This window comes from Vidua chalybeata, chromosome 7 (genome assembly GCF_026979565.1).
Source record: "Vidua chalybeata isolate OUT-0048 chromosome 7, bVidCha1 merged haplotype, whole genome shotgun sequence".
Classification (NCBI taxonomy): Eukaryota; Metazoa; Chordata; class Aves; order Passeriformes; family Viduidae; genus Vidua; species Vidua chalybeata.
Genome location: NC_071536.1, coordinates 33,726,447 through 33,739,760, shown reverse-complemented (window position 1 = coordinate 33,739,760; position 13,314 = coordinate 33,726,447). Strand labels below are relative to the sequence as shown.

At 41.5% G+C, this 13,314-nt stretch overlaps 1 protein-coding gene across 1 annotated transcript in view; it reads left to right on the top strand.

The window, feature by feature from the left end:
* The window catches only part of LOC128791082 (von Willebrand factor D and EGF domain-containing protein-like), a 230,157-nt gene that overhangs the window by 146,112 nt on the left and 70,731 nt on the right, over nucleotides 1-13,314 (top strand). Inside the window, exons 26-27 of the mRNA XM_053948448.1 lie at nucleotides 11,650-11,745; nucleotides 12,850-12,945. Coding sequence (XP_053804423.1) covers nucleotides 11,650-11,745; nucleotides 12,850-12,945 — 192 coding nt within the window. The remainder of the gene's footprint in view (nucleotides 1-11,649; nucleotides 11,746-12,849; nucleotides 12,946-13,314) is intronic.

Genomic DNA, 13,314 nt, shown 5'->3' with positions numbered 1-13,314 from the left:
TTTTTGTGCAGTGCTTCTGCTGGCCTTCCTGGGAAGGGTATGGCAGAAGGAATCAGGAAAAACCAGAAGATTTCTGTGTTACAGAGGCTTTTTTTTTTTTCTGGATTTGAGTTTCTTTTCTGTCAGGCTTTAAGGACTCCAAGTAAGGTAGCTGAGCCCTGAGTTGCACAGGACATTTCAGCTTGCACAGAGTTGTAAAACCCTCACAAAGAGCGAGGAAAAAATGCACATATCATGATAGCAAAGCTGTGAGCAGATGTGAAGTTTACTGGAAGTTTAACACTGCATCATCTCCCATTTCCAAATTACCAGGACACTGTCAGAGAGACTGCTACAGGTGAACCTGTGGCCCAAATCACAGCTCAGTGGTGTCCCCTGTTGCTGCCAGGTGACCTCACACTGAGAAACGTACGGGTGGCTTAGCCACAATAATGAATGTGACAATTCTGAGGAAAAAAATCCTTCTGAAGGATTTTATCATTATTTTAATCGTTCTTTGCACTCTGAATATGAAATTGCTGTGTCCTTATGCACTTTTACATTTCTAGTACAGTTTCAAACACTTCTGACAGCAAAACAGCTTTATTATGTACTTACACTGAGTCTATAATCTTAGAAATTTGAGGTGGATTATTATCTGACTAATAAAACCTATCAAGACAGAGTGAGTAAACTTAATACTAAGGCAGACAAATTGGCAGTTAATTCAATGTTATCATTGTTTGATACATTGATATTGTTCTCACTGCTTTTAGACATTTCTCTTTCCTTCTTAATATCTCACCTGCAGGGACAGAGGAAAAAAAAAAGCTTCTATTTAATTTTGGCAGCTTCAGATTCTCAATTGAAGGAGCTAATAAAAACTAAAAGCCACACAACCCATCAAAGAGGTTATTTTTGAACTGAACCAAAACAGGCTATTGGTTTATTTTAAACACATAGAACCATGGCTTAAGGTCATCATTTTCATCCTTGTACAGTTTGGAATTTCTAATACTGTCTGCAGGACGGCCAAAAACGTTCAGGAGGGAATGGTGGCACCACATCTTTTCTATTCAGGCTCACTCTCCTTTGCTTCCTGAGTGTGTGGAGAAAGGCATTCAGCCTGAAAGTTGGTGTTTTGTATCTAAATAAATATCACTCCAAAACCCCAAAAAGTGTAAATCAGCGAGGTCTGATTGGCTGCCAGCTGCAGTAAGTGCCTGGTGATTATGCAAAGCAGACACCCACAGCCCGGGCGCGGGTGGCAGCGCTGACAGGGAAATGTGTGCTTGTGCCTCAGCAATCTACGACCTCCTATCCTCACTTGAGAAGGATTGTTTCCAGTATAATCACTCTTGTTGAGAGGGAAGAGGCAAATGCTGGCAGCACCTCAAAATAAAATATGTTTCAGGATCAACTTTGCATCCAACAAACACGCTCGGGCGCTAGAGAAAAACTGTTTGTGCAGTGGTTTGATTTCCCTTCTGAAAAACACAGCTTTAACAATCCTGGGATGTCACTGCTTTTCAGGAGGCTTTAAAGCGGGGTTCTGACTGATATCTACTGCATCCTTACAAAAATTATAAGCAAAGACAACACGGAAGTTTTCTTTATTTACTATGTGTATTTTCATAGGACTGTTCTACAACAACCATTAAAAATGAAAGCCCATAAAAGCTGAGTTTTCTTACGAAAGATTGGAATGAAGAGAAGGGGAGAAAAAGAGGGATTCACAGGACCACACATTTATCCTTTTCTCTGCTGTCTGCTTCTTGTGAGTGCATCTCTGAGCGAGAAAAGGCGAGCCACAGCTCCCTCTGGAGCTCATCAGCAAGCAGAGGTCAGGGGAAACCAGCATCCTCCTCCTGCCTGTTCCAGCACACCTGGCACACCTGGAGCCTGACCTCAGCCCCTCTTTTGGCACTGCCTCATGGCCATGCAACACAGCCAGGGACATGGGATTTGCTCCCCATGTAAAACTGAGAACAAGTTTCTGTGTGCATCTGTTTCATTGTGGGCTCAATCCTGATGACTTTGTATCACATAAATCATCCCACTGACACTGGGGCTTTGCAGATTGGATCTCAGAGTTAGGAGATAACTATTTCTCCATCTCAGTAATTCCTGCAGCCAGGATTTATAGCCAATTCACAGTGTGCAATATAACTCACAGTCATTCCTCCAGCTCTGCTTGTTCCTCTTCCCTCCTCCTTTCTTTTCCCTTCCTGGTAGCATGAGGACTTTGCTTGCATGAGAGCTAGAGGCAAACTAATTGGAAATGTGAACACTGGGTTTCAAAGGCAGCTTTTTGCTAAGCAATGTCATATTGTGAAAGTCACTGATTTCCCACATTCCAGCCTTCCCATGTAATGTTTCTGTACTTTACTGCCTCGACAGCTGCATAAGCAGGAAGTTTTACTGCTCAACAAATCAGACTCCCACCGAGTTGTCATCTTGACACTGTGTGATATATTCTCTGGAATGTCTTCACTGAGTAGCCAGATTGACTTAAGCTATCAAAAATCAGCCAGTTTGCAAGCCAAAGGTCCAGCAAACCCTCCCACACAAACAAGCAGGGAACAAACCACATATCTCATCCAAATGGATGGAGGAATCATTTACATCAGACTTGCTTTTCATACAGCAAGGATGTGCTTAAAAGCAACAAGTGTTTGTCTAAGATTCCTGGACAGCAAATCCGCTTGAACAGTGGGTGTTTGGAAGGAAATGAGCAGCTGCTTATAGCAAATAGACCTGCAACTTCCTGTTCAAAGCATTGTCTGTGCAACAAAAGTACAAAGGTTTGTGGGCTGGCTCGTCCCTGGGTTGGTGCCCAGTCTGGAGACACAGGAAAAGGAAACACTAGTCTCAGTTTCTACTTGATTTTCCAGTCTATGTAGCAGAATAGGTTCATATTAGATGCCATCTTCTTCCCCTGGGCAGGAAATACAACAGAAGATGAACCAAAAAAAATAAAAACAAAAAAAACCAAACCAAACCAAACCAAACCAAACAAAAAAAAAAAAAAAAAAAAAAAAAAAAAAAAAAAAACCACAAAAAATCAGGCTACTGCTGTCTTTCCTATTCAGCTGAACAAAACATGATCCGTCCATCTTGCCTGGGGGGAACAGGGACAGGTGGGACTTCCCAACAGGAGACAGTGACTCACAGCACTCACAGCACCACAGCACAACCTGGTTTTTGGTGTGCTCTCACAGCACTGCTCACCCTTAGGAAGGATTTGTGACAAAACCATTAGTTGGCCTTTCTTAAAAACTAAATTTTGTCATATATATGTATCTGATGCATTTATTTTAATAGGGGGTTTGAGCACATGCATCTGCTTAAATTTATTTTTCAGGAAGGGAACAAGAATAAATCTGGGTAAGAACTGAATATATTTCCTAAATAAGCCCAAAAGCGTTATTAAATTTTTTATTCCTTCCATAAGCAGAACATTCCCAGACTACAGCATGAATTTTACTAGAGCAGAACATCTAAATTTTAATATTCTTTACCTGTATCTTAAATGCACTGAAGAAATGTGCCAGATCTGCTGCTGTAGGTAAAAGCATGCCTAAAGCAAAAGAAAAGGGATTCCTGAATTACTGCCTCTCTCTTTGCTGTGGGCTTCTGTGTAACAAAAAGTGCTTTTTGCCCACTAATTGATTAAAGAAAAAATATTCTGGGGATCTATTTTTTAATTAAAATATTTTTTAAACATATCTTTAAAAAGGAGCAGTGGATCTATCACTTGAAAAGCCCAGAGGACAGATGGTCATGGAGATTAATGTTGTCTGTTTATCCACAAAAAGACACAGGCAAGACAATCCTCTCCAGCACTGATTTCCATCTCAGCTCAAGTTTATTTCTGAGGCAGATAATAACGGGGTGATGATCAGATGAGTGCAGTGCCAGTGCAGGCAGCAGTCCTATTCCAAATTTCCTGACCAGGTCCTCACTTTTTGGCTGGGTTATCAGCCAGACCACTGCAGCCTGTGGCTGCTCTCCTTGTCTTGAGACTTGACTCTCCCTTTTCTTTTGCATGGATGAAAAAGAACCAAATTGCACCAAGTACAGGCAGTGCCTTAGCCCGCTCAGGGCAAGGAGAATGTGCCCAAATGGCCTAAATTGCAGGTCATCCTCCAGCACAGAGCTGCAGAGGAACAAACAATCAGCAGAGGAGAAACTGTGTGTATGAGTCCTCTTTCACTTCTCATTCAGGCATGACAAGAAAGCAGCTCAGCAGAACAATTTATATGCAGGCTGGAATGGTTCACTGACCTAATAAAATGCAGAGCATTCTTCAATGAAGAGAAAATGTTACCAAACTCAGGCCCCTAACAAGTTGGGAATGTGACCTGTGCTGAGAGTATACTTTACAATTCCCCACATTAATTATACACTAACAGTTGCAAAGATGAGAATAAAGTAGAGCTACAGTCTTTTTCAAATTAATAGTGCTGCAATCGGACTAAAACCAGCCCGTAAATGAGAAAAAGGATTTTCTAATGGTTTCAAAATCTCACAGTTCCTAGCAGAATATTCCCCAAACACCCAAATGTGCATCTACACGTGCTTATTTTGTTTATGGTGGTTTCATTCTGCAAGATGCTGAAGTATTCCACAGCTATCCCAGCGTGATACTATTGCATGTCCAGAGTTTCACCTGATGGCAGCCAATAGGCAAAATGAAGATCATGAGACCAAGAGGGAGAAACTTTCAGTCCAAGAGGGGTGGGGAGTCCCCTGCCTGTATTGCAGTGACAATCCCCCACTGGTTTCCTGAGGTTTGGGAGTCTTGCCTACCACTCACTCCCAGGGAATCTTTTGGAGGTGCAGATGGAGAGATCAGGATCCTCCTTAGCTGACAGAAAATGTTATCAGCTGAGAGCAACATGACAGCAAACAGGATTGCAGTGCATCACACACTGCCTCTAGGAGTGCAGTCTCAGTAGTTTTTCCACATAGTAGTAATTATTTTTCTCATTTTTACTGAACTAATAACTAAATTAGATTTATTTCCTGCTTTAATATCTCTAAAAGGCCCCATAAGTATATCAGAGTACACATCAGAATGAAGACCCAGACATAATTAGGCAAAGCACTGACATTGCACTGCTATCTATATGGTTTGCAATTTTTCTGACCATTTTTTTCTTCTGAAATGTGTGCTAGGTCATGCAAACTAACTCTTATTGTTGGAGCTCTGTGGTAAAGTGAATATATTAGAAATGCAAACTGTCACCACAACCATCACAATTACATTTACAGCTCCCTCTGTGTCTTGTAGTAATTTGTTCTCCCGCACTGCATCCCTCAGAGGTTTCTACCAGATTATTTTTTACTATTCAGAAAGGTAATTTATTGAAGAAGTGCTTTGCATCTCTGTCTGAGATACGTGAAGCGAGAAATAGGGTGAGCAAACCTCAAAATGATTGGTAGCTTGATATGGATAAGGATCCAAATTTTAGACCATTGCACAAAATTTGGAATTTTATTACATGACAAATATTCTTTCTCCCTAAAATTTAATCAGTGCCTATAATTACTGGCATTCAGTGGATCACACATCTGAGGTTACTCAGATAGAGCTTGCAGAGAAAGTTATTTCTTTATTTACAAACCCAAATCAACACAGATGAGAAATTTCAGATAAAATCAAGCTGTGGGAAAACATATGTGCCTAAAACTCAGCATGGGCAAAACTATTTCCTCACTGCCCTTGGAAGCAGAAAAAAAAGGGGACTAGAAATTGCTGGTGTCCCGAATCCATAACGTGTTTTTCAGAGCTGTGTGCATTTGGGACCTTCACAGCAGCAGATATATTGGTACATCCATCTCACTAATGATCTGTTGAGCATCAGTTATACCCTCTAAAGGGGTGAATGACATTTTTTTACCTCCACTAGTTTCTGCCAGTAGAATCCAAACAATGGTGTCCTTTGTTAGAAAAATCTTTTTTGGCCAGAACACACCCACTTGGGGGTTGTTTTTAATTTTTATTTTAAAGGACTGAAAATCACTCAGCAAGATCAAATCTTTATTTGGAGCCTAGAAGAATCCAAAGAGTTGTTCCCTCTCTGCAGTCAGGATAATGTTTCATCTCAGCAGTGCTGCTTGGGTGCATAATGCACCCAGAGAGATGGAGAACCTTCCTCCAGTGGATCAATTGAACTGTGCTATTTGCTGGAACTGCTGGTCTGACCTTCCAGTTTGTGTCCTGTGAAAAGGATCAGCAACATCCCTACAGTGTCATGATCTGACATGATTCCTGGCACAGAGCTTCTCCACGTTCATTTGGTTTAATCAATAGGTGATATATTTTACCTACAAACACTTGAAAGGGCTAGGAGTGCCAGCTTTAACACAAAATCCACTTATTTCACATTTACTGGCTTCATTTTTGTCCACAGCTCAACTTCTGCCAGCTGTATTTTCCTGACAAGAGCAGTCAGTGATATTTTTAAATCTGTCCCATGCTCTGTGTCCATACTGGGCTGTATCTCCCCAGCTACAGCTCTTTGCTTTTGAGAATGTCACACCAAATCAAGGCAACCACTAAGCAGCAAGGAGGAAACAAACATTAAAACAACCTGTACCCATAGAAAAAACAAACCTGAGGCTGATCAAGCTCTCTGCTCCACGGAAGAGCAATAGAACGAGTTGAAATATGCACTGGACCCACAGAGAAGTCATCAGTTCAAAACCAACACCAGCCAGAAATAAAAGCAGGGTTTGTGAATCACCCAGGAATGTCAGCACAGGGATGGTGACTTAAGGGATCAGTTGAAGTATGTATCTACCAGTAGGTGTTCTTTTGGCTGCATTTCTGTGTTTTGTCAGCAAGATACAGCCTGATGCATTGCCTTAGCTGGCCCACACAGATGTTACTGCTTGAGGCTATTTTCTCTCTTCCATCCAAAGGCAGGATGCACCCAAGCAGGTCAATTTACTCAGCTTCTGCAGGAGAAAAAAAATACCAAAAAACCCCACAAAAAACAACAACAAAAACCCTACAAAAAAACAAAACCAACAAAAACCAAACAAACAAACAAAAAAAAAAAAAAAAAAAAAAAAGAAAAAAGGAAACTGAAAGAAAAGCTATTTTGAAAACTACATCTTCTACTCAGCACTGCAGCCTGATTCACTGTCTCCTCATCAGAGCCTTGGCTCAGGATACCTGGTGACAGATAATTTTGATTCAGAAAGAAACAGTCTCTGCAGTCTCATGGCCAGGAAAGCATAAGGTTGTTTCAGTTCCTGAAACATTGCAGAGGATCCCTTTCTTCTAAGATTTCAGGGCCATGGTGTAATATTCCACCTCTTTTTCTTTTGACTTTATGAGGGTGGTGATATGTCTTATATCAACAAAATTAAAAGCTTTGCACTACTTATTATCTCCTTCTACTGAGAAAAGCTGTAATGAGGTCCTTTTGTCTAAAGGTGGCTTAGGTTAAACTAGGAAAGTTTTTGATAATCTCCAGAAGCAGTGAGGTCTGGAGGACATGTCTGGCTGTTTGTAATCACTGTATCTGGTCAGCAGATCCTGCTGCTTAACTGTGTGACCCTTCATCCAGCAAAGCATGTCCAGTGCTTAACTTTGCCCCCAGTCCCTTCTGGCTTTACATAACAGATAATTTGCTTAATACTGTTGATATTTTAGTAGGAATGTTGCTGCAGATTAATGGGAACAAAGGCAGGCAGCAGAAGTCACTGAAATTGTGGGTGTCCATGGCTGGTGCTACTCACAACAGGAAAGCAGGGTTCACTTCAAACACAACATTTCAGGTGCTGGGTGGTTTTAGTAATCCACAGAAATACTTATTTTGCTGGAGAATACCTCTCTTTGGCTGACAAAGCAGAAGGTCTGACTACCTTAGAGATTTTAGGGCTGAAAGGTTTGGTGTGGAGCTTCATGGAGGTTGATAAAAGAGCTTCAAAAAGCACTTCACTGGGTCAAGTGAGCCTAGAGGGGATGAGCCATGAAAAGGGTCACAGGAAATTTTAAGTGATTGTAAGGTCAAAATGTATTAAAGCCATCAAAGAGAAATAGCTGCTGCATTAAACAGAAAACTCAGCAAATTGTGAATACCTTTCAGTGTGTGGGAGGGTTATGCCCATTTTATGTGGTGCTCTGTGCAACACCTGTGTTTTATCTTAACACCTGCAGCTGCTTGTTACCTTATCAAAATCCCCCCTCATCTGAAATACAACACAGAGCCACGCTGCTTCTTCAACCTGCATTATCACCTTCAGCATAGGCTTACCTTATCTAACCCACCAGCTCAGGGAAACACAAGATCATGGAAGTGGTTCTGAGCTGTAAATGGTGGCCTTACAGAATTGTGGCACGTTACAGGCTCGAGAAACACCACTGCATATGAAATTCTGTGCTTTGGTTCTTGCTGAAGAGCATGGAAATGCCAGCACTGGCAGCAAGGGAATGATGAAGGCTTTAGTGATACTCACTGCCAGCAAGCCTGTGGACAGCACAGGACTCCCCCTACTCCCAGTGTTATATCCTGCCTAACTGCAACAAAGGGAACACACAAATGCATTTATATCCATGGCATTAGTCCCCAAGAGAGATGGAAAACTTATCAAACAACTGCTGTCTCTGGTCAAGTCTCTGGGCTTTCTTAAGAGGAGGGAAAAAAAAAAAAAAAAAAAAAAAAAAGTGAGTCTTTTCAAAGTCATGCCAGTACCTGGGAGGATTGCAATAATTTGATTTGCTCTCCTAGTGTCTGATAATTTATTTAGTTTTCCTGTGAGAGGCTCTAGCATTTTTGTTTGCTATTTTGAAATTGGAACTCCTCCACAGAGGCCAAGGAGTGGGACCAGAAAGGATCCAAACTAGTTATCATTAACAAATGTTGAAGTCTGCCTGATGGGTATTGAGATGCAGCTGTATTTAAGAAAGTTAAAGAAAGGGAGGACAAGGTGGAGATGTCAGGAAGGAGAAGGGGAGAGATAACACTACATTCATTCACCTAAAGGTGTTTGTGAATTCCTTGGTAAAAAAGAGAGTTTCTTCCCCAGAGGGCAGGCAGGCAGAAGGGCTCCTCCAGTTCAGAACAGGCTTGGTGCTGACTTGAACCCTTAGTTCACTTTGCATTGAACTCCTTTGGATTTATCACTGAAGTCAGAGATGCCATAAGTATTAAGGACAGTTCATGCTGTATTTTCATAGCTACTTGGTCATTTGTAAGGCAACTGAACAAAAAAAAGGGAGAAATGGAAAGCTGAGAGTCAGTTTGCAAGTATGTGTTTTATTCAGATCAAGACTGGACCTCACCTGTTGCTGAAACCATTGCTGAATTACTAATTTGAATCCCTGCAGCTGAGTCTGCTGTCAGTACAAAAAAAAAAAAGAAAAAAAAAAACAAGCATGTGATTGTGTAATGTTAAAAATAAACAGAAAATGTAAGCAACAAAAGAAAGAAAAAAAGGTGAAATATCCATCTGAACAAGTGCTACTGTGTTCGTTACCTTTTCTTGATTTTAGTTTCTAAGAGGTGGTGGGAAGATATTTTCCAAGTTTCAGACTATCTCAAAACAAAATCTATAGATTTTCAACTGATTTTAGGAGAGCAGGTTAGTGCTGGGGACATTATGGTCCATGAATATCAAAAAGCACAAAGTGATTTTAAATCTAGAACCAAACTTTATGGTTTGGGCTCATCTTTTCTAAATTCTGGATGTCTGAGCTGGTTTATAATTGAAAGGAATTGATCCAAGATTGTGGATCAAAAATCTCTTACTGGAGATGTGAGATCAAAGGGGAGAGAAAAAGAAATAGGGAAAATAAGAGATTAAATTATTTCAGAGTTATGGAGGCCATGACACTTTGAACTCATGTAGGTTTTAACCAGTGGTTGCAGCATTTTTTAACAGCTCAGCAAGAACTGTAGATCCCTGTTAGCCCGAGTAAGCAGAGGCCAAGATTACAGCATGGATCAGGAGAGGTGGAGAAAGAAGGAAATGGAGGATGACAGTTTGAGGGCTGGGGTCCAAGCAGCCCCTATAATCATGGCCATGTCTGCCCTGCCTAAGGGCAGGTCAGGGTGCTGAGGGATCCAGAGGCTTGGCACAGAACAAAATGCAAATGTAGGAGCCAAGCAAGAGCAGCAATACAGCTCTAAAAGCTGCCAGTACAGCAGCATCTGGGCTGAAGGGAGAGACCAGCACAAAAAGTGCCACAAAAGCAATATTTCACTACATCACAGGAATAATTAGGGAGCCTAAATCTATCTACTTAAAAATGCCTGATCATCCCTGAGAGAGGAACAAAAGGTTATTCTCCCATCAAATAAACGTTGCTGCATTTTTGCTTGCTGTCTTTTAGTAATCATCCCTATTTTGAGGCTCTGTCAGGATTCCACCTCCTACAGTAGAGGGGGGCTGTGGTCATTCAGAGCCCTGCATGCAGTGACAGCTCACAGTCAGGACTGCTGCAGCAGTAACACTCACTGGTGTGCAAAAAGCCTCGGGGCTGATGGAGGCACTGCTGTGTTGTAGCTGTCAGCCCTTCGAGTCCCCTGCTCTGCTGAGAGGAGCTGGGTGTCCCACAGCCACCCACCCCTGCAGGCAGGGAGGAACAACACCGATCACCATGGCTGGGAAGGGGTCACTGGCAGCTCCACTGGCATACAAAGCTTTGAACGTGGCAGGAGCCTTTGGGCACAAGTGTGTTCTCACACCTTCGCTGCCAAACTCCTCCTGACTTGGCTCTCTTACCCCAGTCCAGCCACTTGCTGAGTTACACAGCTTTTTGTACTCCACCCAATTATCCAATGTCTCTTTCCATGTAAAATGCAAATCATTCCCAGTGCCACCATACTGGCACTGCCATGTTTCTGAATTACCCAGCCTCTGATGGGTGCTTCCTACACTTGCCTTAACAGGCAAGGAGAGACAGGACAGGAGGAAGTTGGGTACCTGCCTATGGCATCTCCCTACATCAAAGCAGGTTGGGATTGCAGATGTGTGACCTCTCAGAAATGTGAGATTTTAATGCTGGATGTTCTAAAACAACATTGATAAATACAGCTTAATCACAGGGACAAAAACTAGCTATTTCTTTTTTAGTGAAGTCAACAAAAACCCCACCTGGCTTCTTGTGTTTGAAAGAACAACTCAGCTCTCACATCTTATTTGTACAAAAGAATAAAGTAAAAAGGTAAGTATTTTAACAAGTAATGGTTCAAAAGGGCAATGGAAGAATAGAACTTTAGGATTTATGCTTGGTTGAATGCAAAATCATACCCAAACTTGTGTGAAAAAAATCCATCCTCATCAAGGCTTTTCTGATCCAAATTAACATCTGAGAACATGAAGGAGGAATTTTCCCATATGGAAGTGAAAGCTCTAACAATCTTTGGCCTGTCCTCTTGCTTTTCTGAGAATTTTGTAACCAGCCTCTCTGCTCTGGTGAGGCAGCTCTTACCAGAGCTTCTGCCAAAGAGTTTCCACACATGACACAGCATTTCCCATAAGGATTTCTGGGACCTATCAAGCCTCTGTGTTTCACATTCTCCATTCCAAACCACTTTTCTGGTTTTTCATTACAAGCCAACTGACCCTCTGCAAGGAAGCAAGTGAGCCTCCAGTGAAATCTTCCCTCATTTCCCAGCTCCCAGTTCTTCCTTTGTTGTGTTCCTGCAGGTGTCTGTGAGCCCACGTGCATGAACGGGGGGAAATGTGTCCGCCCCAATGTCTGTGACTGCCCGTCTGGCTGGAGGGGAGAGCGCTGCAGCAAACGTAAGCACCTCCACTCCCATCAAAGTCTATATTAATTAGTCCAGTCAACAGCAATTGCCAATCTTCTAATACTAAAAACCAGCACAGAATCTGTTTTGCTGTTTCAGCAGTTTGAAGAAATAACAGTTCTAAGTACAGGTAATACAGATTGCTGTAAGTACTTGATGCTTGCAGAGGAGAAAAAGCTGTGTGGGGGAACCCTGGTTCTGCTTCATGCAGCTCTGTTATACGTCTTGTTATGGAAATTCATTTTTACAGTATTAAACTTGAAGCATTGATTTTATGTTTTAACAGCTTCACATATTTTGTTATATTCTGGAGAGAAATGTCATGTATTTCAAAGTACAGAACTATCTAAAGCCTGCTATAAAGCTCTCCAAACTGATGTACTCTCAAGGTCATCGGTGCATAATTTGGAGAATGACGTGTTCTTACTCTGTAACTCTGACTACAGTTACATAAAAATGTAATTAAAAGAAAAACCTCTCACCCTAAAATATTTTCAAGGAATATTTTTCTGTACATGGTTATTCATTACCATGAAGTTGACAGATAAACGGAATAAATTTATAATCAAGATGACATACTGTATGTAAACCAGATTAAAATATTGGCTTTATACCCTTTAGGTCCTGCTAGTAAATATGATTTCAGAACCAGTGGCTTGAATTTATAATATCAATAATTTCTTCAGAAATGCTGAAAGAAGGAAGTGTCTCTCATATACACCAGATCATGCACTCACTCTTTCAGGCTCTCTGAACAAAAATATATGCAATAAATATATGAAACTTTTCTATGAAAATATTTTTTTACATGGAATATGTAGTGCATGAATGCATCATGGAGAGATTGTTCTTAGCTGATGATAAGCCAAGCATTAGAAATGCCAAGTCTCCCAGCAGACAGTTAAAAGATAAATTTCTTAAGAAGAAAATATCAAAAAGTCCTGCTCATCATGCTGATGATGTGATAACAGAGCACACCCACGCCTTTGGAAGTCAGCCACATGGAATAAAGCCTAGCAGGTCACCTCTCAGGCAGCTCTTGAGCACCCAGATACATCACATCCATCCTCTCACCTGTTTCATGCCATCTGTCCAGCTGTGTGCCTGCAGAGATGTCTCAATGGAGGGGAGTGCGTCGCCCCCAGCGCCTGCCAGTGCCCCGGAGGATGGGTGGGAACGCTGTGCCAGACCCGTGAGTGCTCCCCCGATTCCTGCAGCTTTGTAAAAACCACCTCAGATTTCTGCACATTGCATGTTCTCCTGTGTGTATGTTGCGTCAGGTTTGTGCCTGAACTCAATCATCTTAAAGGTCTTTTCCAAGCTAAAAGATTCCATGATTCTATTACGTGTAAAAGTCAACCATAACATGATTAGCACCTAAATTCTTCCTCTTATTTGTCAGAATTGTCCTATGCTGCCAGTAAAACTGGTACTTTCAAAGACATTTCTATACTCAGCAGAAGAGGCCTGACTCATCTTTTTTCTCACATGGATGCTGACATCAACCTGTCAGACAAAATAAGTACTTTTCAAATTAAATCATTTTAAATACAAGGTAAAA